Genomic DNA, 25313 nt, shown 5'->3' on the forward strand with positions numbered 1-25313 from the left:
GACTCGAAAATCTTCAAAAATAATTTTCTTGAAATTCCCTCTTTCAAAATAACCACCTGGACCAAAAAATTCGATTTTCTTGAGAAAATATTGTCTTTCTGGCCCAACGAATTTTTGACTGGGACTTACTGCCTTGGAAATGTGACCTTTCTCATATTTTTGACTTGATTCCTTTTAGGAAAGGTCCTCAATAATTTTTAATTTTTTTTCCATTTGGAGAAAGTTTAATTTTCTCCCATTTTAATTTTTTGACAACTTTCCAGCTAATTATTTTGACATTTTTCGCTGGAAAATAAAATAAATGACTCAAGAGAGGATTTACACATATTTTCCACCCTCAAAGTGTGTCTAGATAGAAAGTTTAGGAGTTGAGGTGTAAAATCAAGTACTCATACCCCCTATAACTTCTATAGACAACACTTTTTTACATCAAATATTACATAGACATCCCATAAAGAAGGGGAAATTTTACAATTAAAACATGACCTCTAGACACAACCAAATTTTGCGACACTTGACAGATGATCTAGTATGATAATTTACATAGACTTGATAACACTAGGACTCACCTAAGACCTTACCATTGAGCCCCACTCTAGCTTTGGGGTATGTGTGGGAGAAAAACTCTACTAATTATAAGCGTTGAAAAACACAAATAATTAGCGGAGGAAAAAAACTCCCTAGAGTGAAACTCTTTGCTAAGAATCATAGGCTTACCTAGATGTTTTACATGGCTTAATAGACATACTAGAATCATTTTTACAATAAAGGCCCACAGGGCTGCAGAATTTGGGATTACAATGACAATCTGGAAGCTGCATGATGATGATGACTTTGAAATTTTTAATCTGTTCTGCTCTGTACTCTGCATCTTGGGGAAGTTGACACATGTGTGGTCAACATGGCCTTTTGTCTAGTTCCATACCAGCAGGTTCCCTGTTCTAACTCCGCTTGGTGAGGTGCACTAATCTACAATGGTCAGTGTAATTTGTGTGAAATGAGGTGTTAAGACTCTCGTTATATGTTAAGTTTAGGCTTTGGTTTGTTTTCTTCCCCTGTTTTCTAAATTTATTGAAGGGTAAGTTTGGGATTTCACTGTCAGCCATTTCTGTGATGTGTCCCAGCTGTGTCAGTCAAAGATGTGTATCCTAGTCATAGCTGAGCTGTTTCCAGGCTGTATCTGGGACCCAGCATATCTGGGAACCTACAGGAACTTATTTGATAACTGAGATGATTATCCTTTTACAGTTTGAACAATTCCTCACCTTGTTCCTATCATGCTTACTTTAGAATCTGTTTCCACTTTCAAAACATTCATTATTTCCTTGTTGAAATAATTTAGGTGTATGACAAAAATGATTTGTTTTGATAGATATAAGAAAATTACCTCTTTGGTTAGGCTGTCCTGAAAAGTGTTACGATAAGCTTTTCCATTGACATCTTATCAATTGCATAGATTAATTTTTAATATACCCAGATAAATTTCAACTTTCTATATGTGATCCAATTTGTGGAAAACAAAAAGATGCTTTGGCACATATTGCATTTTTTGGTAACATATTGTTTGATTATTTGCAGGGACCATTTATAAAACAACAATTGTTCCATCACATACATTTTGTATAGTAAGCACAATGACACTTCCTTTAGGGGTTTTGTAGCTTAATAGACTGTACTTCTATACATTGAATTAACTTATTATGTGATTGAAGTAGTGTGTAGTACACTATTGAAGTGTTTTTCCTTATCATATTGTGTTGACTTTGATCTATTCATGCTATTAACACATTTGTTTGCGTGGTAGGTCAATTTTGGGCAATCAGAGGCTAAGGTTCGTACATACCATTGTTTTGCTTACATTCAAATGTACTTTATTGTTATATGTGAATTTGTAAATCTGTTTTTTCCCTGCTCTACCATGCTCCTTTCTCTTGAGTAAAAAAGTAATAAAAAGAGGCATGTAAAAGCCTTCTGATAAGAAAAGAAAGATAACAAAAATTTAATCTCATTGCATGGTTTTGGTGACATGGTAGAGACCTTATAAATTTATATGTTCATTTTAATTTTTGTCTTATTGACAATTCACATCTTTGCAATTTCAAAGTGTTAAGTATCCAAGATATGAATATAAATTTGCACACAATATATCCAAGAATATGATAAGAATTTTCCCTACAATTGATCCTAATGTGGAAGAAATCCACTCTTATTCACTTGCTTTTTCGAGGGGGCAACCTCCCAATGAACTAAGCTCCAATAACAATTCCACAACCCCCATAAGGAGTTCTCCATCCTTACTTATAATTATGAAGAAAATTCTAATCATAACAAACTCTTTACTACCTGGTGGACTTTCTTAATGAGGGTCCAATATGTTTATTCAATATCAATTACCATAGCTGGCCTTATTTAATAATATAGTGGACCTAGTCCATCTTATATTGAATGGTCTCCACTATTATTATTCTACTATTATTCCACTTGGGTACCTCCCTAGGTACCTTATATTAACCCCCTAGGTACATCTATCACCTGCTGATTTGTGGAGATATACTGGAGCTTCATTGCTTGCTTTTGAATCCTGTCTTGAACGAAGTGGTACTGGTCTCTATGTGCTTGGACCCATCATGGAACATTGAATTATAAGAGAATTTAATACAATTCTGATTATCACAATAGATTCCATTGGATCCAACGTCTGATAAAAAAACCTTGCAAGTAACTTGCGAAGCCAGTGGCCTCACAATTCATTGTTATCACTGTTATATACTCTACCTCTGCTGAACTAAGTGGCACAAAAGTCTGCTTCTTGTTGAACTAGGATATCATCACTGATCCCAAACTAAAGCAACATTCTGAGGTGCTCTTCCTATTTGCTACACTGCCTACCCAATTTGAGTATGTCCACACTTGCGACTTCACTTCACCATCTCTGAGATACCTCAAACCATACTCCAATGTGCCCCTTACATATCTGAGCACATCCTTCACAACTACCTAATGCTCCTGCCTTGACTTCATCATAATCTTCCTTAAGTTGTTCACCGCAAAACATATATCTTCCCTGGTGTTGACCAAATACATCAAAGAACCAATCTACTGCTTGTACAATGTGGGATCCACCAAATTTGAATCTCCAGTGATTGCCTTTTTTAGATTGGTGATCATAGGTGTGGCCATAGTCTTGTAGTCCTCCACCTGAAATATTTTCAGAATTTCAACTGCATACTGTTGAGATTGTAGCTTGGAAGGTGATCTTGCATGGATCAGTTGCAATGACATGTAGCGAGTCAGCTTAATTATCTCCTACGACTATTAATTAATGAATTTCATAAGTCAAGACTTTAGGTGACAATTTAATTTAATTGTTGATTACCTGTTTACTAAAAAGGCAAAGTCAATGATAGATTAAGTCATAGCTGTTGAACTCAGTGAGTGGAGATCTAATCTCAATCGTTGAGACTAGGGATTTCGCTTTAGATTAGGATTTGATCTTTTTTGTAGGAGGTTCGAGCCAAAGGAGAGATACAATTGTTTGTGGCACGAGTTGGGATTTAGTGGAGCACAATATTTGGTAGTGAGAACAAGAAAAGGCTAGAGCGAGATCAGGGCAAGCAAGATCAATAGAGAGGTAGAGTTATCTCGGATCGAGTAGGCTGAGTTTTCTCTTAAGGCCATGAGGCTGAGCTTTCCTTATGCGCAAAAGTTCTTCTGCCAGGCTGCACGTGTGGGTCGAACAAGGGCCAAGTGAGAGAGAAGGTTGCTATGTATTTGCCAGAGCAAAATTCTTCTAAGACTGCTGTAAAACATTTTTTTTCTTGAAGCTGAATAAGAAGTTTGATGTTTGCTGGTTTTCCCCACATTGGGGTTTCTAGGGTATATCTGTGTTATTCTATGTTGCATGTGATATTTTTTGAGGATTTTTGCTTCTGTTGTTTATTTGGTTAAAACCCCAAAATATTTATTGTTCCAAATCAGATTAGAAAGCATTGTTTATTTAAGATATGCGATTATTTGTTGAGACAATAAATTTGTCGCTGGTTTTCAACAAATTAACATGGTATCAGGGCTCTAAATTTTGAATACGATGCTAAGGATATTTGACTCAGGTTTCAGCGCAATAAAAAGAAATATCAGATTTCAAGGTTTTCAATCTCTTCAAGGGTTCTATTCTACAATGGCAACTAGTGTTTGATATGAGGACAAGTTTGAGGGTTCTTTGAACTACTTGCAGTGGAAGGTTCAAATCACCTCTGTTCTCGAGGAGAATAGGTTGTGGGCTTATGCAAGTACAAAAGTGGTTCCACCAACAAATGATCCCATTGCCCTAGATCTGCATTAGGTTAGAGAGGTCAAAGTGCAGAGGATTATTCTTGATGGGGTCAAAGATCGTCTCATACCCCATCTGTTAGAGAAGGATGCTGCGAAGATGTGCAATGCACTCAAAAGCTATATCACAACGTCTATCAAAGTGAAAAGATATGTAAGGACAAGTTGCATGGCACAATAATGTCCAAGGGCGAGAGTGTGACATCTTGTCCAGGATGACACAGGTTAGGGACGAATTGGCTGCTGTTGGAGAGACAATTGTTGAGGAAGAGCTAGCATGTATAGCCTTGAATGGCTTTTCGAAGCACTAGGAGGTGTTGGTCAAATGTATTATGGGTCAGGGTCACCTACCTGACTTGGTGAGGCTTTGGGATCATTTCATCCAAAAGGAGATCCAAGAAAGTGGTCAACAAGGAGATCAAAAGAAGAGGAGAAACTTGGTTTGGCAAGCAAAGGTAATCAAAAGGCCAAGAAAGGGCCAAGTGAGGGGTCCTCTTCCAAGATTGAGAAGAAGAAAGATTCAAGCAAAGTTAAATGTTTTACATGCCATCATTTAGGTCACTACGCTAGCTAGTGTCACGTTCCGTTGACTGTTCAAAAGCTGCTCGTTTTTTTTTTTTTTTTTTTTTTTTCTTCTGCATTATTATGGCAGACAATTGCTAGGGATTCCTAACCACAGAGCCACGCAATCGGACAGTATAACCGCACCGACAATCGGACAGGGATATAACCGCACAGAATAATACCGCAGATAAAAAAAGGGACGCCGGAACTTCAACGTTATCACCTCAAACAAAATACAGGGCTTTCTGAACCGTATCCCCTTAATTGATTGATAGTTATACTATTAATAATTAAATTTCGTTAATACAAACCCTGACGTGTCACTAATCGTTGCACCGTATTGATGGTATCATTTATTACGTCGTCGCCCGGTCACAGCGTATCGGTCCTCCTTAGCGTGCGATCTTCGGTGTGCAGTCACGGTTTCATGCAGTGGAAGGACTGAGGCACAATACAGTAGAACAGAAAGAAGACGAGGGTAATGGTTGTGCAGCGGCGGGCAGCGACAGTGGCAGTGGATAGTCAATAGGAGGGACGGTCCTAGGGCAACACAATCAGGGCAACAATAGAACGGCGTAGGTGGAACGATAGTGACTATTTGGGATTTGCGAAACAGGCAGAGCGGAGGTCTGGGTTCGGCTGACGGCCAACAGGGTTATGGTAACAGCGAGAGATGAGGTCGATGATTGGTGGCGTCAATGAGAACCTGTGTTTTGAAGGCAGAGAATCGACCTGCTCTGATACCAATGAAGTGAAAAACTTCTGGAGAGACAGAAATATATATGGAAATATTTTATTAAAAGATGAATTGATAGATGATGATTGATTACAATGGGGTTCCTGGCTTATATACCGCCATGGACACCCTTTGGGAAAAGGCATGATCTTATGATCGTGCCCTTTCGTCTAATTAAAATTAAAATTAAATAATAAACCTAAAGTTAACTAATTTTTTACATAACATAGACATGTGTGGGCCCCTGTCAATAGTATCCTTGAGTGGGTACTAGTATTAAGTGACCTTCATTGACGACTTCTTCAGAAAGTCTTGGATCTATTTCATGAAAAAAAAGGACGAGTTCTTTAGCAGAATCAAGGAGTTCAATTCTGGAGAGTTCAAGAGACTTCCAGGTTGTATTTGCTTCCTTCTCCATACTTGTGTAACCTTTTTCTCTGGTATAGTTCTTGCTTGTGTAGGGGCCCAAGTCAAGTTACAATCACGTGCCATATGTCCAATGTTATGACACTTGAAGCACTCTATATTGTTCATGTATAAAAATTCATGGCTTCTTCTTGCAAAATTGCTTCTCGGAGATAGACATGGACCATTAAATTTATCTTTGTGATATGCCCTACAATATTTTGCCATGTGCCCAAAGTTTGTACAAGAATAGCAATAACCAAGAAATATGCTTTGATACTTGGGAGAAGAAGGTTTCCTTGATGTACTTCTGAAGTCCTTTTGCCTTGGGATCCTTTGATGATAACCATTGCTTCTTGCATCCTTGACAATATCTGCATTTCTTCTTGGAGTAGGATTTCTTCCAATGTCAACTTGACTCTTGCCTTTGCTGGGAGCATCGACATTTATTCCAGGCTTCCTCACATCCTTGTTGTTTGAAGCATTATCATTCTTGCTTAAGGATTCACCTGCATAGCCAAGACCTGATTTATCGAGGGGAGACCTTTAATGACTTAGGATATCATCTAGCGTTTGAGAACTTTTCAAGTTCTTATTTAGCAAGTCAACCTCCTTTTTAAGAAAGACAATTTCTTCCTTCATTTTCGAGCATTCTTCATCCTTCTTTGATAAGATAAGATAAAATAATTTTATTAATGTCCAACAAATGACCATAATATATCAATGGTATTGTCGGTTACAATGATTACATCATGCCAAGCCGGTGGACCAAACGGTACCCTTTAACATTTCATTTTAAAAAGCAGAAAATACATCTATAATCTAAGTAAATGTAAATGTAGAAGCTAGAAGCTCTCGGCTTTGAAACAAAGCACTGCGATGAAGCAGAGAAGAAGAAGAAGAAGAAAAGGGGGAAAGGAGTCTCTTGCCCAGTTCCTACTCCTAGCATCCGAGGTTGAGAGAAGAACACTGAGAGAAGCTTGTCAAAGTGTGCTGTCCTGTGGGCATACTGGGCTGTTGCTGTTGTCGCCTGGAGGTTCTAGGATGCCTCCCAGGGGTGGATCCAATCTTGGAGCGCTGGTGCAGTCTAGTGGGTCGGCCCCCTGAGACCGCACTGATCTGGTCTCAGTGTCTGTGGGTTGGTCATTGGTTCTTTTGGTGCCCTGCGCTTATGGTAGCACCCTAAAGAAGTCCGTGATCTTCTGCGTGGTGTCTGATCTAGTGGGGGGCTGAAGAAAACAGGCCCGAAATTTGAAGGCCTCTTGGAGATAAAGTGCAAGGCATCTCTGATCAACATATCTGAGGAAGGTGGTCAAAGTCTGAGAAGACCTGAAGAGACAATGGAAATGACCTCGAATCTCGTAGTAAGCAGGGCATCTGAAGATGAAGTGTGTCTCTGTCTCTATCTCCTGTAAGTGACAGAGCTGGCAAATCCTATCTGCCCTATCGATGTGGTGATCTGTCTCCACCTGGAGTTTGTGAGATCGAACTCTGAGCTGCCCGAGGGGGATTCTAAGGGCATGCATCCAATGCTGGAACATGTACTGGGGTCTGATGATGAGCTCATCCCTGATCTCCAGGTAATGCTCCGTGTAGAAGGCCATTTTTGGACGCAACCCATTGGGAGGATTGGTCCATGTAATCTAAATGTATCGTCTGTAAATATCCTCCTTAATGATTTTATTCAACTCTTGCTGATTGGGAAGGAGGTGGCCTGGAGCATTCAAAGAGTACTGAAAAGGAGGGAGATGGTCAATCAGGATTCCTAAAGCCTCCAGAAGCTCTGTCACACCGGTGTACCAACATTTGGATCAGCTTGTCTGGATATGGGCGATGTTCTCCGAGGAGCAATATGCTAAATATGGGTATTTGTCATGACCCTTCCTCGTGTCTGTCAGGCCTCGGAGCTTGTGCAGGAGCGGTACTAACCTAAATATCACCTCTAGGTGGAAAGGTTGAGCCCCGAACTCTGCTAGAATGATGTGCTGAGGAATTGTCTGCTTGCACCTAATGAAACAGCGCAAAAGGAGGGTCTGGACCCGCTCCGCTGACGCCGAATCTGACTCTAGGAGAGAGGGACCCCAAATCTCTGAGGCGTAAAGCACTGTGGGGTGAAGCAAAGTGTCCATGATGCTCATTTTGGACGAGATGTCCTGGAAATGGTGCCAGAAACATTGCCTCTCCAGAAGGGCTAGGGAGCCCTACCCTTTGTTGATCCGAGGCTGAAGGGCTGGTCGTAGGCTGAAGTGAGGCCTTGAAAACTGAACTCCCAAATATGTATAGGTGCTGACAATCTCGATCTCTTCTCCTTTAAATAGGAAGTGGAAGTCCGAGGTTTTCTTGACTCCATTGAAGATAATCACTTTGGTTTTACCCAAGTTCACAGTTAGATGCCTCCGGTCACAAAAAGCTGCGAGAGCATCCAGCTGTCTCTGAAGGCCTTCTTGGGAGGAGGCAATAAGGGCAATATCATCTGCAAAGAGGAGGATGGAAATCAGGACTTGGTGAAGAAGACACCCATCTGTATCCTGGATATGCTCCCGGAGGAAGGACTCAAGCTCATCGATATAGATCCCAAATAAAGTAGGAGAAAGGGGGCATCCTTGCTTGACTCCAATGGTGCTTCGGATGAAATCCGACATTCCTCCGACTGTGCGGAGACAGCCAAGGACGGCCTCATAGAGGCACATGATAGCTGTCAGGAGAGTCGAGGAAATGCCAATCTCTCTTAGCCTCTGGAAAAGATCTTCCCTCAGGACTGAGTCAAAGGCCTTTCCGAAGTCTACAAAGAAGTAGTAGACTTTAGAGGATCGATGCCTAGCCTCCTCGATCACTGCACGAAGAGTAAGGATGTGGTCGATCGTCTAGTGGTTTGGGCAGAATCCTGCTTGGCCCTTGGCCCTGACTTGTCTCTTCTCAAGGAAATGGGAGAGTGTCCTGCGGAGTGCTGTAGCATATAGCTTGGAGAATGTGTGCCCAACCATGATTGTCCTGTAGTTGTTGGGGTTGGAAGTAGGCCCTGACTTGTGGATCGGGTAGATAATGTGGTGTGACCAACCATTCGAAAATCCATCCCGAACAACCTGGTTGAAAAGGTCCACCAGATATCCTACAAGGGGCGAAGTTCATGCTTGAAGAATTCTGCCTAGAAGCCTTCTTCGTCTGCTGCCCTGCTGCTATTCATTGTCCATATTGCCTCTCTGATATCTTTGTCGGAGAAAAGGTGGCAAGAGGTGGGGGGGGGAAGTAACCTGAATCAGAGGCTGCCCAAGAATGTCATACAGCTGGGAGGTGTGAGAGAACATTGAGGCAGGATTGAGGTCGACTGGGGTAAGTGAGCGCTGGGAAAGGATGGTCCCCTAGAAATCTTTTGGGGAGCGAAGGAGGAGAGTAGAAAGAACCTGTCTCCTATGGCAATGAAAAGGCGCTTCTTGCGGCGAAGGAGGCGACGGTAGGCTGAACAAAGGTCTGGGTATGTTGGTGAGGAGTTTCGGAATGCGTGTCAGAGGTCTTGATGCATAGACTTGCATTCCTGGTCATACCATTTATTCATAAGGCAATTTCCCAGTTTGAGGGAGGTGGTGGCGGTACGGGTAGAATGGGGGAAGGATTGGAGCGCAGCTTCCCAGATTGCATATGAGAGGCACTAGTATTTGTTCTTGGCGGAGCTGAGAGAGGCGAAATGGGACTCCGTTGGGAGTGTCTGTCTGAGGATAGAGGAGAAGAGATCAGGGTCAACCTCCTCAACTCGGAAGGTGCTCTTGGGAGGGCTACGAGGAAGAGTAGGAGATGGATTCGGGAGGTCAAACTGCAGAGAGAGTGAGAGAAGTGTATGATCTGCGAGAGGGATGGGGGTGATCGAGAATTTTTTGATGTAAGGGAGGAGATCTGGGTTTGCAATAGCGTAGTCAACCACACTTGCCCCGCCTCCAAATGGTCTGCAGGTAAAGAAGTGTGAGGATGGGAAACATGGTAGGCCATTCAGAATTACCAGCTCATGAGATTCTCCCAACTGTAGCAGATATCTCCCATATGCTGTGATGGGTCCCAAGTGATCCTCGGAGGTCCGGTGCATGCCGATCGTGGTCGGGTCAATCCCCCGAATGTAAAATATATCCTCTGTCCGGTCGTGCATAGGAGTCTGGAGGTCTTTGGTCCGGGCATTGATGTCCCTCGTGAGAATGACGTCCCCTATTGCCGAAAACTTGTTGATGTCAGAGTACAAGTTTGTAAAAGGGTCTCCGTCTGAGCTATTGTGAATAGCGTAGGAAGACGAGATGGGAAGTAACAGACTGCGACATAAATGTCTCCCGGAGGTGATGTTCTGGATCTGATCTGAATCCACATGAATCTGGCATACTCATTGATCGCGACCACTGATACTCTGCTCCTGAGGCTATCACGGATGAGGCAAGCAACACCCCTTGATCCCCTAACACCTCTTGAACTCCGTGTCTCCTGTCTGCAAACTGCGGTCCACTGGTATCCTGTAATGTCGGGGAGAGGTCGGACTGGGCTCGCATGAGTCTCGGTAACCAGGAGGATGTCTGCTGAGCTAAGGGCTTCATAAAGTAGGCTTGGTGAAGACCAGAAGGAGCCATTGCCATTCCAACAGTGAACCGAGAGATTCGTGCCCCGCCTCCTCTCCGCTCGGGCCCGTCATTTGGAGCTACCTGAACGGGATGCCCATCCTGGGGGGAAGGTGTCCCGAATAACTGCCCGAAGGTTTCTAATCACTGCCCATTTCCTTGCCTGTCTTGCTGCTGCAACTTGTTCCCTGGCCTGTTTTAATTCAACTACTTGAGCTCTTGTGAGGTCTTCATCCAAAAACACTTTATTCGGAAGAGAGAATAGCTTTCGCTTGGCTCGGAGTACCCGAAGTCTATCCGAGTCACGGAACCTGAGGAAGAGGGTAGAATCCTGCCCCATCGAGGTTTTGTCCAAGGTTATGTCTGGTATGTCGAGAGTGTTGCATAGAAACCTCTTCCCTAGTTCCATTGGGTCCGCTGAGGTGGGAGGTGTAGGGAGTCCTCTTACATTAAGATTTAATTATCTTGCTGGTCGGGTTCTTTCCTCCACGAGCTTTGCATACACTACTTCCTCCACCGCTATGAGCGGACGGGCCTTGTCCTTTCCTTTGACCACTTGTGCCCATGTGCTGATATGCGACTCTGTTTCCTGTTTAAAGGACATTTGTTGTGATCTAATTTCCTCCTGTTTGCTTTTAAGATCTTTGATTTTTGCCTGTAAAATCTCGTCGGAATTTTGCCCCGCACTTTGTTCTTGGTATTCCTGCAGTGTTTTTCTGATAGATGCGTTGTCTCCCTCTACCAATAGAACTCTGTTTGACAAAGTGCCGATGTCGGCTCGCAGCTTGCGATTTTCCGCCTCTAGGTGTTCCATTTTCCTCATAATCTGTCTAATTTGGGATGTCCAGAAAGCAAAATCTGTTTCTAATGCAATATCGCTGGGGCTATATACATTCTCACCTATATTGTGGCACTGCTGTAAGTTCTTTAGCGGACCTTTGTTGTTGAAATCTTTGGACAGTGGCGTTTCGGCTTCCACGGGGTCCTTGTTGTGTTGCTGCTCTGCTACTGCGGTCGTTGAAGTCGGTAGGAATTCACGGCGGATGTTCGAGACCTCGTCCACCGTTGCCATGTAAGCCGGTTCCGGGGCACTGTCGGGTCCGTCTGCAATTGCTTTCAAAGTAATTCCAGCATTCCCACCAGAGGACGGTGGTCCGGTAGCCGCAGAATTGCCCTCCAGAGCAGTGGCACCTCCGAACAAAATCAAACGAGGACCAATATATCCAGGACTGCCCTCATCCCCGACAGCTGCCACAGCGGTTAGCGTATGCCCGCATCTCGACGCCGGCCCATCCTCCTTTTTATCTATTATGGCATTGACTACTCTGTAAGTCGGCGCAGGCCTTGGCCCCACTGCCACCGATCCCTGGTGCTACTGAGGCTGTGGGGGCACGGCCATGCCCTGTGCTTCGACATATTGATGTTGCGTGTGTGCTTGGTCTTGTTCTTGTTCTTGTTGCATATGAGGAGATTGTGTGACGAGAGACTGGTTTTGCAGTGTATGTTCTTGGTGAGCTCCTCATCTCTTTCTTGTACTTGAAGCTTGACAAGGTCAACTTCCTTCCTTGTCTTGTCCTGGTCACCAACTTGCGCTTTCTTCTTAAGTTCCCCATTTTCCTTTTTCAAATTGTTAATCTCTTCCATGGCAGCCATAAGCTTAGTGAGGAGATCTTCTTCAAAATCTTCTTTATTCGCTTCATCTTCTAGGTATTCTTTAGCATTGATGTCATCACTCTTATCTTCAGCTTCCTTGATCGGCTCTGGATTTCCTTCTTGTTTTCCATCATTTTCTTGACTAGAGATCATTGTCAATGCTCCTTTTGAGTCCAGATCATGAAGTTTATCCCCTATGCCTTTTGGTGACGAACATTTTTCAAAATTGGCCTTCATAGAATCTGGTAGCCCATTCAAGATTGCTTTCATTGCTTTTGTATTATGTTCCTTGGATTCTCCATCCATCATGCTATCAACAATCACCAATTTCCAGACTTCAATACCTTGAGTCTTTAAGAAATTCCTCCTTCTTGCCTCCCATATATCAAAGTTTCCATTGAACAATGGAGCCTTCACAAATTGATTGACTTCAATTTCAGTGGTTGAGGGAGACACATCTTTAGGAGGATTGGAGACTTTCTTCCTTGGCTTCGCTATTTGTGTTCTAATGATCAACCTTCAAGCTGTTAGGCTTTTAGTGAAGGTACCTGCTCTGATACAAATTGTTGGAAACACTGAGAGGTGGGGTGAATCAGTATTTCTTTTCAATTGTTACTTTTACCAGTTAGATCACTTATATTTAGAACACAAAATGAACAATAGGAATAAATGCTTTTATTAATATAATCTTTACAATGAAGCAAGTACAATGTATATAGGGCTCCAGCCCTAGATGAAGACATCGATCTTCAAACTCTTAGGCTCCAACCTGTTGCCAAGCACCAACTTGGACTTTTGTGAGGCTCCAACCTCTAGGGCACCGACCCTATCTTCTCAAGGCACTGACCTTGCGTTTAGAGGCTCCAAACCCTAGATGAAGACACCCATCTTCAATCTCCCAGGCTCTAACCTATAATATGCCAAGCACTGACTTGGACTTCCCAAGGCACCAACCTTGTCAATTTTGAGGCACCAACCCTATATCTGGTTCAGGCTCCGACCTGGTCTCTTGAGGATTATGATCCTCTAGGGCTCCAACCCTACCTTCCAAGGCACCGACCTTGTATTTTCGAGGCTCCAACCTCTAGGGCTCATAGAGAAATTCTGCCTCTAAGGTAGTAAAAAACATTTTTTAATGAGACTGGTCATTTATTGGTGAAGAATTATAGGACAACAATATTCTTTCATGGATGGGCTCCTTCTTCATGGATGGATTTCTTCGTTAATTGTCTTCACAATTCATGCCCTTGCCTTCATGTCATTATGTCTGTGCCCTCTTCATGTTCTTGATTGCCTCAAATTCAAGAATTCTTGTATAAGGGCCTTCCAAGATTGTTCCTTAAATGCTCTTCATTTGCAAGGTTAGTTGGGCATCATTTATGTGTGTAAGGCTTCATATTTATTTAGTATTTTTCGTGCATGTAGCATATGAATCTAGAGTTTCATATATGGATTTAGGGTATCTTTAACATCTTCAGCAAGTGTTTGACATAAATGCACAACATCTAAGGTCAGGGTTTCCTTTATCTTCAACTATATTAATTCCCCTGGGGTTAATGAATCTAGAGTTTCATATATGGATTTAGGGTATCTTTAACATCTTCAGCAATTTTTTGACATAAATGCACAACATCTAAGGTTAGGTTTTCCTTTATCTTCAACTATATTAATTTCCCTGGGGTTAACTTCATTAATGGCTTGACATCATATTAACTTAAGTGATTCTAGCATTTGTCATCATCAATGACACATAGGGTTAGCTTCAACAATGTTGGACATGACATCATATTGACATCAATGACAACCTTATCCAACAAAGTGTTGCTTCAATATGCTAGATTCTGGGCTTATTTCCAACCCTCTGAACAAACCCACTACCCCTCACAACTGTGATCTAGGGCTGCGACCTTCAACCCAGATCTGTGGCTCCCTTAAAGGATGATAACCATCCACCAAAGCACCTCAAACACAACCCAAACAAGTCCAGAAACCACCCTTTCCTACTCGGCCTGACCTTCAATACACTCGGCCTCCAAAACAGTCATGAAGGACGCTAAACATAGCCTCCTTTCCCTTCACTTGGAGTTTGCCTAGGCCTGCGACTAATTCAAAGATCTCCCTCACCTAAAGCGAGCTCTATCTTCTGCCCAAGGATCTGTTTCATAACCTCACATAATGCCTCCTTATATAGGATTCACAAGGGCTCCAACGACTACCCTTTAGGGCTTGTCTAGCTGTCATTAGGCCTCTTAACACTAGGCCAACTTGATCTCTTCATGCACAAGCCCACACTCTAACTTAAAAAATTCATAACTCCACTTTGACAACTCGGAATTCGATGATTCTTGATGCATTGGATTCATCTCAATATCCTCTATCGTCTCCATCCACCACATGTCAAAGTCTTGTCACAATTTTGGTCCAAACATCGATGTGTGCAAAACCCCAAGCTTGGGTTTCAAGCCCACAAGGCCACTTGTGGAGCTCCTTCCTCCATACCTTCAATCCTCAAGGCTTGGAGTACCTCCCAAGCTACAAAAATCAACAATCTGAAGCATGCACCTTTAGACAATGGAAATATAGTCAAAATTACTCCATTTCCTAAGCTGTCTCATGTTTAAGCTTGAAGTTTGATCAAAATATTGCTAAGGATATTGAGACTTTTATGAAATCACAAAATCTAAGGTTCAAAATTTGAATGTCTGACTGAATGCTTGGAATATTTTGGGTTTACAAAACCCTAGTAAGGGGTTTGGGGAGGAAATCCCTAGGATTTGTGAAACCTTAGGATCACAGATATTGAAAATGTTGAAGTATGATAATGATAAGAATTATTAGGGTTTGGAGTTGAAACCCTAGCCAATCTAATGTTAACCCTATCAAGACAAAAGGGATTGAGTGTTTTTGCTTGAAAGATGAAACCATAGCTTCTAGAAGATTTGACATCTTGATGATGAGTATGGTTTGTAGGTTGAATGTAAGAAGGCTGAAGATTAAGAGGGAGCTGTCATGTTCTCAAAAGATAAGTATCTTGAATTTCTTTTGTTTCCTTTATCGTCACTAATGATGTGTAGTCCTTAATTATGATGTGGACAAGGTCAACTCTTTGATGATGATGAAGTGGACTCCTTGATGTGAGCTCCTTGATAAGATTGATAATGATGGGAACAAGGTTGACTAGATCTGAGAAAGTGAAGATCAAGAGGGAGTTGACACATTCTCAAGAAGATAAGTACTTTCTTAACTGCTTCTATTATTGTTTCATTATGAGTCTCTTGTCTTTGTATATCTTGCTTGGCTATATTTTTTTTCGATGGCCTCTAGCAGGGATTGCAAGTACATAATGAAGACTTCCTAGATGTGGCAATCATTGGAAATGGATGGAAGAACAAGTGACAATAAGGCTTGTGATTGGATGGGCTTTCGACTCAGAGGGAGCAAAAAAATCAACCTGATATAAATAAGTTGGTTCAGAACATGACTTGAAGTCTTGAAGACTAATGTTGATCCAAATATGCTGAAGAAGAGCCCGTGACGTTTCTGCTATATGTTTTTGAAAAGGACTGAGTTCCTCTTTGTCCAGTATAAGAGGTTGTTGATTGAAGAATTATAAGATTGAAAGTATGGCATGAGCCTGGTGAAATTTCTGTTGAGGTTGTGGCATAATGGATTGTAGTCCATGGACATTTGTTTGAGGAAAAATTTGAAGAAGATTCGAGGCTCTGTTGTTGATTTTGAATCCCCGATTGACTCTATTTGGACTAGTTGTATTCTAGGTGTTGTGTTGATGACATGGATCGTCTTGCTCCATGTAGCATGATTGAAGCTGAAAACGTAGCTGATCTGTGAAGTTGGTTGTTGATGTTTGCTTCTATAACAAGCCACTTATTGTTTGTTGGATCCGATCGTGGTTGCTCATGTTAGCTTCTGTGAGAAACCTCTTATTGTCTTATGGATTCGACTATGGCACACTTTTCTGCTGATAAGAAGAGTGCCAATATTTTCTTCTGTGAGTAGCCCCAGCTAAAGATGAATGAATAGTTGGATATTGTTGTCTACTGGGAGTGTTTCAGACAGTAAGAGCACATCAGGGCGTTGTTTTAGACTGGGATTTGCCAAAATTTCTTGGATGAGCAGGAAGCAAAGATCTATTGGTTGTAGTACAACCGAGGCAGAGTATATTGTAGTTAGTATGGCTAGCTGTGAGGCAGCGTGGCTGCAAAAGCTCCTTGTAGAGCTGTTTGATCATGTGCGTGGTACGACTGTGATATACTGTGACAATCAAAGCGGGATCAAAATTTCAGAGAATCTAGTGTTTCATGATAGGTCAAAGCACATTAAGATCATGCACCACTATATCATGGACATGGTACAAAGAGGAGCAATGAGTCTCCAACACATCTTGACAAATGAGTAGGTTGCAGATATTCTCACCAAGCCATTGCCTAAAGTAAAGTTCTTATTCTTCAAAGACCAAATTAGAGTGCAGGAGAATGTATCCCTCCTTGAGAGGAAAAGCCACTGATTGAGAAGACTGAGCATATGCTCTTCCCGAGTGTTTTGACTAGCCATGGACTTGGTTGGCGGGGGGGATGAGTAGTGAGGCTTCTGCGTGTGAGAGTACTCCTTGGAAGCAATGGACTTGGCTGATTACATACCCCAGTATGCATCTTACCCTCAAGTCACCTTCGTGTCATTATTGACCAAGGGCCATATTGAGATGGTTAAGCTTGTAGGGATTGCCACCCATCCGGCCAGTGGGTGAGGAGACTTAGGTATGCATGATCTTTACTAAGGTCTAACGCGATTGCCATGGACTTGGTTTTGGTAAATTGATCTCCCCCAAGTGTTGGATGCAGGTGTTCTACCACTTGATCACTGAGGATCAAGTTGGGTGACGATCAGTCAGTGGATATAGGGTGTGTGATCTTTAGCAAGGTCATATATGACTGCCATGGACTTGGTTGTGGTAAATCGATCTCCCCTATTGTTGTTGTGGATCATTCTTCCGAGATGAGATGAGATGAGATCTATGATATACTCCTTTAGGTCATGGAGCTTGACTTGGAGACCATAGGGTGTGTGTGATCTTTACCAAGGTCATATATGACTGCCATGGACTTGGTTGTGGTAAATCAATTTCCCTTATCATCGGTTGTGGATCATTCTTCTTCTCTCGATCGAGACACCTTGTTCTACTTAGATGTGATCTATGGTGCAACCTGAAGAATACCTCTCTGGCTGAGGGAGTGTTGAGATTAGATTGTGATGCTATTTGCTTTCCTTATGATGAGACATATACATGAGAAAGAATGAGAATACCTCCTTAGCTAAGAGGGAGTGTTCAAAATTGTAGCCATGCTCTGTATTTTTATCATGTGTGAGAAATTGAAAAATTTGAATTTATGTTTTGTGTCCAAAATATTCAAAGTCGGCCTCACAATTATTTCAAGTCAGCTAAGGCTCCAAAAGGCACTCATTCAACCTCCTGCAACAGGCTATATAAGGGAGATCTCTCCTCATTTGTACACATCGAATTGATCTTGTCTATCTCTGATCCAGCGAATTTCAGGAGAAAAGAAGGGCTTGGGATTTCATCTTGTTCTTGGGTGTTGGGTTGGCAATTCTCTTGATGCTGTTTCTGATTTATTGATGAACTATGGTCTCTCTCTCTCTCATAAGGAAGAATTTTTGGGTTTTCCCCTTGTGGGTTTTGCCCTGGCCTCAGGCCTAATTTCTGTGTCTTTTGTCTCTTGGTTTCATGGTTATTTTTACTGCTCTTTCATGGTTTAGTGGTTGATATTTTCTTCTGTATAACTGCTTTATGATTTCAAATTAATTAATGCTAACTGATCATTGGAAGTAGTTATCATGTAGAAGAAAAATTTTATTTGTAGCCGTGCCCTCGAAAATCAACAGGCATGACAGGGGTGTCCCATCCCTTACATGAAACTCCATCCATTTGACATTGATGGAAATTTCTTAAAATGTTAATCATCTATCACAAGCAATTTTATTTTTTTATTTTTCAACTTACTGGTTTAGCACTAAATGGTTCTTGATATTTTGCTCAGTAAATTAGCTTCCTATTACAATAAAAATTAACAGGTGATTCACTATGCTTTTTCTATACTTCCTTCTGACCACAGTTATGAGTCAGCCTGGTGAAACACTCATGATTTATTCTGATTTACATACTAAGGATCAATAGCCAGAGGAATTACATTATGTTGTTGTCCCAAGACTAGTTTGCCAAAATTTGTGAAAAAACAATCCAATGTCTTATTTACATACAAGAATATTTCCTGACTAAGGTTGGGTTAGATGTTCAGAACATATGGTGGCCTACTGACCCGATTGAAAGAAAGGCAAAGTTAATAGACTGAACCAAAAACTAATGTTCATGGTAAAGAGAAAGAGCTCATAGGTGTGCTTCCCAGTTCAAAAAAGTGGCCTCCATTATCTTTTGTCCAATTTGTAGTAGATAAAGCAGGTTCTCCAGTTTCCTTTGCTCAACTCTCCCCTTCATCAAATTATTATCTATAGAGTTCCTGAGAATTCCAACATTCAATTGTATATCCTTATTTGGACCATGCTAGAGACTGAATTTTTAGATTGATTACCTATAGCATGTATTTACAGATTAGTTGTTTTTCTTGTTTTGAGATCTGAGTCCCTTCTCTTGTGGTTTGTATCTGTAATCTCAACAATAACATTCCAGATGACCAAACTTTGATCTTTACATTCATATATATGTTAACCCAACATTCAGGGTGGGTGGAAGGGGACATAACTTATACTTCTTATTATGAAGATAGTTTATTTAGGGATGCCTAACCTGGATTGTCGAAATGACAGTGTTAGCAGTTAACTTACTGAAGTTTTGTCAAGGAAATTTAACTAAAGCTCAACCCTAAAACAATTTTATTCATGACTGTAGATGTTTACTACTATTTTTGATGAATAATTTTTCATAGTTCACCTCAAATTTACTAGCAACCACAATTGTGAAAGTTCTCTCTCTTGTAAACTTTTGCTCTTTGTATACACTAACGTTCGAAATTATTATTTTAATTTTTCTATTGATTTCAGATTGAGGCCATTATGGATGACTTTGTCCAGTTGCAGCCACATTCTAATGTCTATGAAACTGAAACCATGGTTGAAGGTAATGCTGAACCAGAGCTGATATTTTTACTAGAATAGGGGGTTATATGTGTTCATTTTCCTTATTTTGTTTATGAATTTATTTTCGAGGTTTCAAAAATTAATTTTGTTCTGTTTTTTTTTCTTTCTCAAATAGTAATGGAAACAACACATCATGAAAAAACCACAAAGATGGATCTAAAGACCATATAAGACAAATTTGTGTGAACTAATTTTGTGCCCCTAACATTGAATATGGTCCACTATGACACTTTAATGGATTTTGTCTCGAATGATATTGATCTTAGTTGATCTTGTTGAAGAATGTAACTGGTGTTGGTCTTCATAATTGTATTTGAGTCATGATGCAATGTATTTGTCATAAGAAAAAAAACGAAATTTATTTATAAAAGAAAAGTTATTTTTGAAGCATAGGTTTCCTGCTCCTTTATTTATTTTCTAGGTCATAGCCTCCATTGAAGGCTTCTAGGTTTTGTCTTGAGTCATGAGAGTCATTGTCACATTAATTAGACCCTTCTTGGGCTTTTGTATCATGTAAAGAAATTTATTTTGAGTCAAACAATCATTTTACACCTCATCACCAAGTCGGCCCAATTAAAGGGATTTTGACCCTATGGAAGCAATATAAATAGAGATAGTTCGACTCATTTGGAGGAGCATTCACACAAGTTTGATCTACAAGAAAAAGAGGCAAGAAGAAGAGTGAATTCAAGGAGAAGTGTTAATTTTAGATAACAATGGTATGTTCTATGCGTACAACAATTTCTTCATTGTCCTTTTTGTTGGAAATATTGAAGGGGGGGGGGTGAATCAATATTTCTTATTAATTTTTTATTGTTCTAGTGATTGCCAAAAGCATATATAGATATGTATATGTATACACAGAACGCAGAAATCAACAGCTGGAATAAATGCTTTTATTAAGAAAACTCAAGACAGTGCAATGAAATAAATACAATATAAATATATATCTGACTGTGAAAAGTTGCCAAGCTCCAACTTGGACTTCAGTGAGGCTCCAACCTCCAAAGCACCAACTCTGTTTAGCAGTGGTTCAACACTTAGGAGCACCTACCCCTAATGACCTTAGTCCTGTTTCAGTACTTAGGCTCCAACCTTTTGGGCTCCAACCCAACCTTGGTGTACACTGGTATGCTGCTGCACTCTATTCAACTTCCGTTGTTTCTGCTGATCCTTTTTGCCTTTGATGCTTCCACTGTCTCATACTCTGGTTCTTCACCACAATAACAGCCACTATACTCTGTTTTTGCTGCTTTTATGCATTCCCATGCCTCTGTCCATTCGTTTCCTCTTACTCGCTGGCTCTTTGGCTTCCTTCTCGCCTGCTTCAGCTTCCTCACCACTGGCTTGTCTGTCGATGTAGCTCCCTCTGTCTCATTGTGCTTCTTCAGCTTCCCAGCTTCCGGTTTCCACTGTCTATTCATGCTCACAGGACTTCAGTGCTTACGGAGCCTTTCATTTGGAGAGACTATACCATCAGGGCGAGCCCACATGTCACGTTACCATCGTAATCGCAACTGGCATTGTTCTGCCTACTGAACAATCATTTAGGCCTCCTGAATTATCGGAGCCGTTATCATATGCATTTTGGCCCTTCAAACCGTGCGCAAGACAAATATGTAAATACACAGGAAATAAGAGCAAAATCAGGCGAAAAGGCTAAAGGGCGGACTTCAATATTAATTCACTTGCAACTATACTGTATCGGGTCTACAGCCTAAATCGCAATCGGCAATTCGTGAGGTCCTTTATATATCAACACCTATGACTTCGTCGATGGCCGACAGGCCGATCCTCCTATGGACGCGATATAGTATTAAACCAAGTTGTGATGTCGCTATCGACAATTGCAAAGGGGCACAGGGTCAGGTCTGATGCGATATTGCTATCGGTAATCGCAAAGGGGCACAAGATCAGGTCTGATGCGATATCGCTATTGGCAGTCACAGCAATCGGCAATCGCAAATCGGGGGTTTTGCTTTACCACTCCTGATACATAATCTCAACGCGACGGACGCGATATAACAATAAACAGAAGTTAATATCCTTGTCGGGTCCGCAACCTTATCGCAATCGGAGGTTTCGGGGGTGACAACCCTTTGAGACTAGCGACACAGTGGAAGCGATATTATATTAAGGCGGTTTATAATGGAGTCGCGGGTCCGTGTTATCCTTCTTCGGGTCTGCACACCTTCATCTCTATCACCAATGATCTGCTCTTCTGGATGATGTCTTTGGACATACTTCATCTTTGAAGGGGTATTAGGTGGTTCTCTTTCCTCTTCTTCTTCCTTTTCTATTTCTTCCTCTTTAGGTTCTTCTTCTTCAATGAGAGAGTCATCTTCATGTTCTTCAAGTTCCCTTTCTGGAAGATCTTCATCAACCTTTACATCAATGCCTTCCACTATTTTCTTCAGTCGATAATTGTAGCACTTATAAGCCTTGTTCCGTGTAGAGTATCCAAGAAATATCCCTTCATCAACCCGAGAATCAAACTTTCTGGGTTAGCCATCATTTACTTTTATGAAGCACTTGCTTCCAAAGATCTTGAAGTACTTCACCGAAGCAGGTCTTCCTTTCCATAGCTCATAAGGAGTTTTTTCACAATTTGGTCTTAATTGAGTTCGATTCAGTGTATAGACAACTGTTCCTACTGCTTTTCTCCAGAATTTAGGTTCTAAGTCTTCTGCTAATAGCATAGTTCTTGCCATTTCTTGGACTGTTCGGTTTCTTCTCTCAACTACCCCATTTTGCTGAGGTGTTCTGGCAGTCGAGAATTCCCTTTTAATTCCATGAATATTACAGAACTCACTAAACTCGTTTGATGTGAATTCTCCTCCTCTGTCTGTTCTGAGGCACTTAATTTTTGAATCATTTTCATTTTCTACAAGGGCTTTTAGATTCTTAAAACACTCAAAAGTTTCAGATTTATACTTTATGAAATAGAGCCACATCATTCTAGTATAATCATCAACAAATAACACAAAGTACCTTTCTCCTTGGAGTGCTTTATTTCTAGTTGGTCCACAAACATCAGCATGGATGATCTCCAAGGGCTTCGATGTACAGTGTTCCTTTGTCTTGTGGCTGGTTCTAGTCTGCTTTCCATGTTGACATGGCCCACACACTGCTTGATTTGGTTTGAACAACCTTGGGATGTCTCGTACAACTTTGATCTTGCTAATATTAATCAGATTTTTGAAGCTTGTATGTCCAAGTCGCTTGTGCCACAGCAAACTCTCATCTGTCTGACTTAAGTAGCATTTATTTTCTTGAATCTTGTTCAGAATGTAAATGTTGTCTGATGTTCTCACCCCTTTTGCCACAAGTTTCCCTAAGGCAGAGTTCCTTATTTCACAGTCTTTGGTGTTGAAAACGACCTTATGTCCTTGATCACAGATTTTGCTGACACTCAGGAGGTTGTGTCTGAGCCCGTCTAGCAGAGCATCTTGAGCTTTTCCTTTTCCATTGATAAGAGTAACTGTTCCTTTTCCTACAATTTTGCCTGATCCACTTCCAAAGGACACATTCCCTTCCTTTTTACTCAGTGAGACAAACCTCCTTCTATCTCCTGTCATGTGTCTGGAGCACCCACTATCTACAAACCACTGGTTTTCATTATTTTGAGCATATAGAGCCAAGCTGCATTTGTCCATGCTAGAGTTCTTGCTACTCGTCTTTCTTCCTTTGAGAGGGCAATCTTGTTCATAGCGTCCATTATTGTAGCAGAAAGAGCGAATCAGATCAAATTTGGTCAAGGGATCAAATGAATTGAAGGTTTTGATTTGTACCTGCCTTTTGGGGGCATATGAGTTGATTGTTTGGTCCTTTAGTTTTGTCCTTTCACTTCTGCGAGCCATACAATGTCTGGCTTGATGACCGAATTTTTTACAGTGAAAGCAGTGTCCAAGAAAGATGGTTTTGTACTTGTTGAAGCAACCTCTGTTTGAGTCGATTTCCTTCCTGGGAATTACTCCTCCCTCGTTCATTGGATTTGCGATAGGCCCTTGGTGGAGTATAGGTTTGTATTTGCTGTAGTGTCCATGATTCGACTCCACATTCTTCTTTGGAGTAATTCTGTCTTCATTCTTGGGATTTGGGATGCACCTTTGACAACATACTTTTTCATCTTTTGGATTGCAGGAAAGTGCATTGGCATAGCTTTTCGCACTATTCTTAGGGCTCGAGGATTCTCCCTTGAAACCTATTCCAGACTTGTCATGTTGAGGTTTTTGATTTTTCAGAATAGTCTCAAGTATATGAGAGCTTTTACAGCCCTTTTTAATTTGCTCCAACTCCTTTCTTAGAGACACTATTTCGGCCTCACGTTCTTCACAAGTCTCTTCTTTTTCTTTAAGCTTTGCTTCCAAGAGATCTTCTTTCCTTCTTATTTCCTCATTTTCCACTTTGAGAGAAATGATTTTGTTCCGTAGTTTCTCATTATCTTCAATGGTGCTGATTAACAGTTCATCTACATTTCCTTGCAGCCCTGAGTCATCATCATCTGCGAGTGCCATGAGTAATGCTTCTTGGCTTTCATCATGATCACTTTCCTCATCTGATTTCTTTTTGATGACCATAAACTCATCCTCATCAGACTCATCTTGCTTGGAGAAGAAATTTTTCTTATTGAACCCTTTCTTTTTGTGTGCCATTCTTTTAGAATTTCCTCCATCATCACTGTCATGTTTATGAGGACATTTTGCTGCATAATGACGTATTTTACCACATTTAAAACAAATAAGAGGATACTTGCCTTTAAGCTTAGATCCTCTCTTTAGCTTTCGTACAAATTGAGCCAATTCGGATTCCACATCTGTCTCGTCACTACAGTCATTATTTTCTTTCCCCTTCTTTGACTTTGAGGCCTTGAATGCTACATCTTTGGAGCTTGGGCCACCTTTCCTCATTTCATAGGCAGTGAGAATTCCATGGAGTTCATCCATTTTGAGGGTATCTAGATCCTTTGCTTCTTCTATAGCGCTTATTTTGGAGTCAAATCTGTCTGGAAGAGACCTTAATACCTTTTGAACAATGGTACTTTCTTCAACTTTTTCGTCCAATCCTTTTAGGGAATTTACCACTTCAGCTACTCGGAGGAGGTATGCTGCAATATCTTCTTCATCTTCCATCCTCAAACTTTCAAATTGTCTTCTATGAGTTTGAAGCTTTGCCTTTTTGACTTTTGAGTCTCCATCGTACAGGCCAACTAGCTTCTCCCACATTTCTTGGCAGAGGTACAGTGCAAAATTTTTGTAAACTCGGAATCAGTGATTCCACTAGTGATGGAGTTCATGGCCTTTGCATTAGCGATGTAGGCTTTCCTGTCGTCTTGGTCTGTTGGAAGAGTGGAAGTCGTTTGGTATTCATTTTGAACAAAATGCTAGACTTCAGGTCCAAGGGACATTAAGTAGTAGGTCATTCTTTTCTTCCAGAAACCAAAGTTAGTGCCATCGAACAAAGGAGGTTTTCCTGATGCTTCGTGATTTCTCATCATGGCTGCGGATCCTTCTTCAAGCTGTTAGGCTAGTATGAAGAAGCCTGCTCTGATACCAATTGTTGGAAATACTGGGGGGGTGAATTGGTATTTCTTACTAATTTTTTATTGTTCTAGTGATTGCCAAAAGCATATATAGATATGTATATGTATACTTAGAACGCAGAAATCAACAGCTGGAATACATGCTTTCTTTAAAAAAACTCAAGACAGTGCAATGAAATAAATACAATATAAATATATATCTGACTGTGAAAAGTTCCCAAGCTCCAACTTGGACTTCAGTGAGGCTCCAACCTCCAGAGCATCAACTCTGTTTAGCAGTGGTTCAGCACTTAGGAGCACCTACCCC

The 25313-nt window shown here is 41.1% G+C and overlaps 1 protein-coding gene across 2 annotated transcripts in view; it reads left to right on the forward strand.

The window, feature by feature from the left end:
- The window catches only part of BIN4 (double-stranded DNA binding protein), a 320378-nt gene that overhangs the window by 169080 nt on the left and 125985 nt on the right, over positions 1-25313 (forward strand). For both annotated transcript variants that reach the window (XM_089420488.1, XM_089420489.1), the window contains exons 7-9: positions 1579-1625; positions 1805-1831; positions 19369-19444. In XM_089420488.1, coding sequence (XP_089276614.1) covers positions 1579-1625; positions 1805-1831; positions 19369-19444 — 150 coding nt within the window. The remainder of the gene's footprint in view (positions 1-1578; positions 1626-1804; positions 1832-19368; positions 19445-25313) is intronic.

The sequence above is a fragment of the Pinus tabuliformis genome, chromosome 4_1 (assembly GCF_031772625.1).
Source record: "Pinus tabuliformis cultivar Carrire ecotype Pingquan chromosome 4_1, CPIR1, whole genome shotgun sequence".
Lineage (NCBI taxonomy): Eukaryota > Viridiplantae > Streptophyta > Pinopsida > Pinales > Pinaceae > Pinus > Pinus tabuliformis.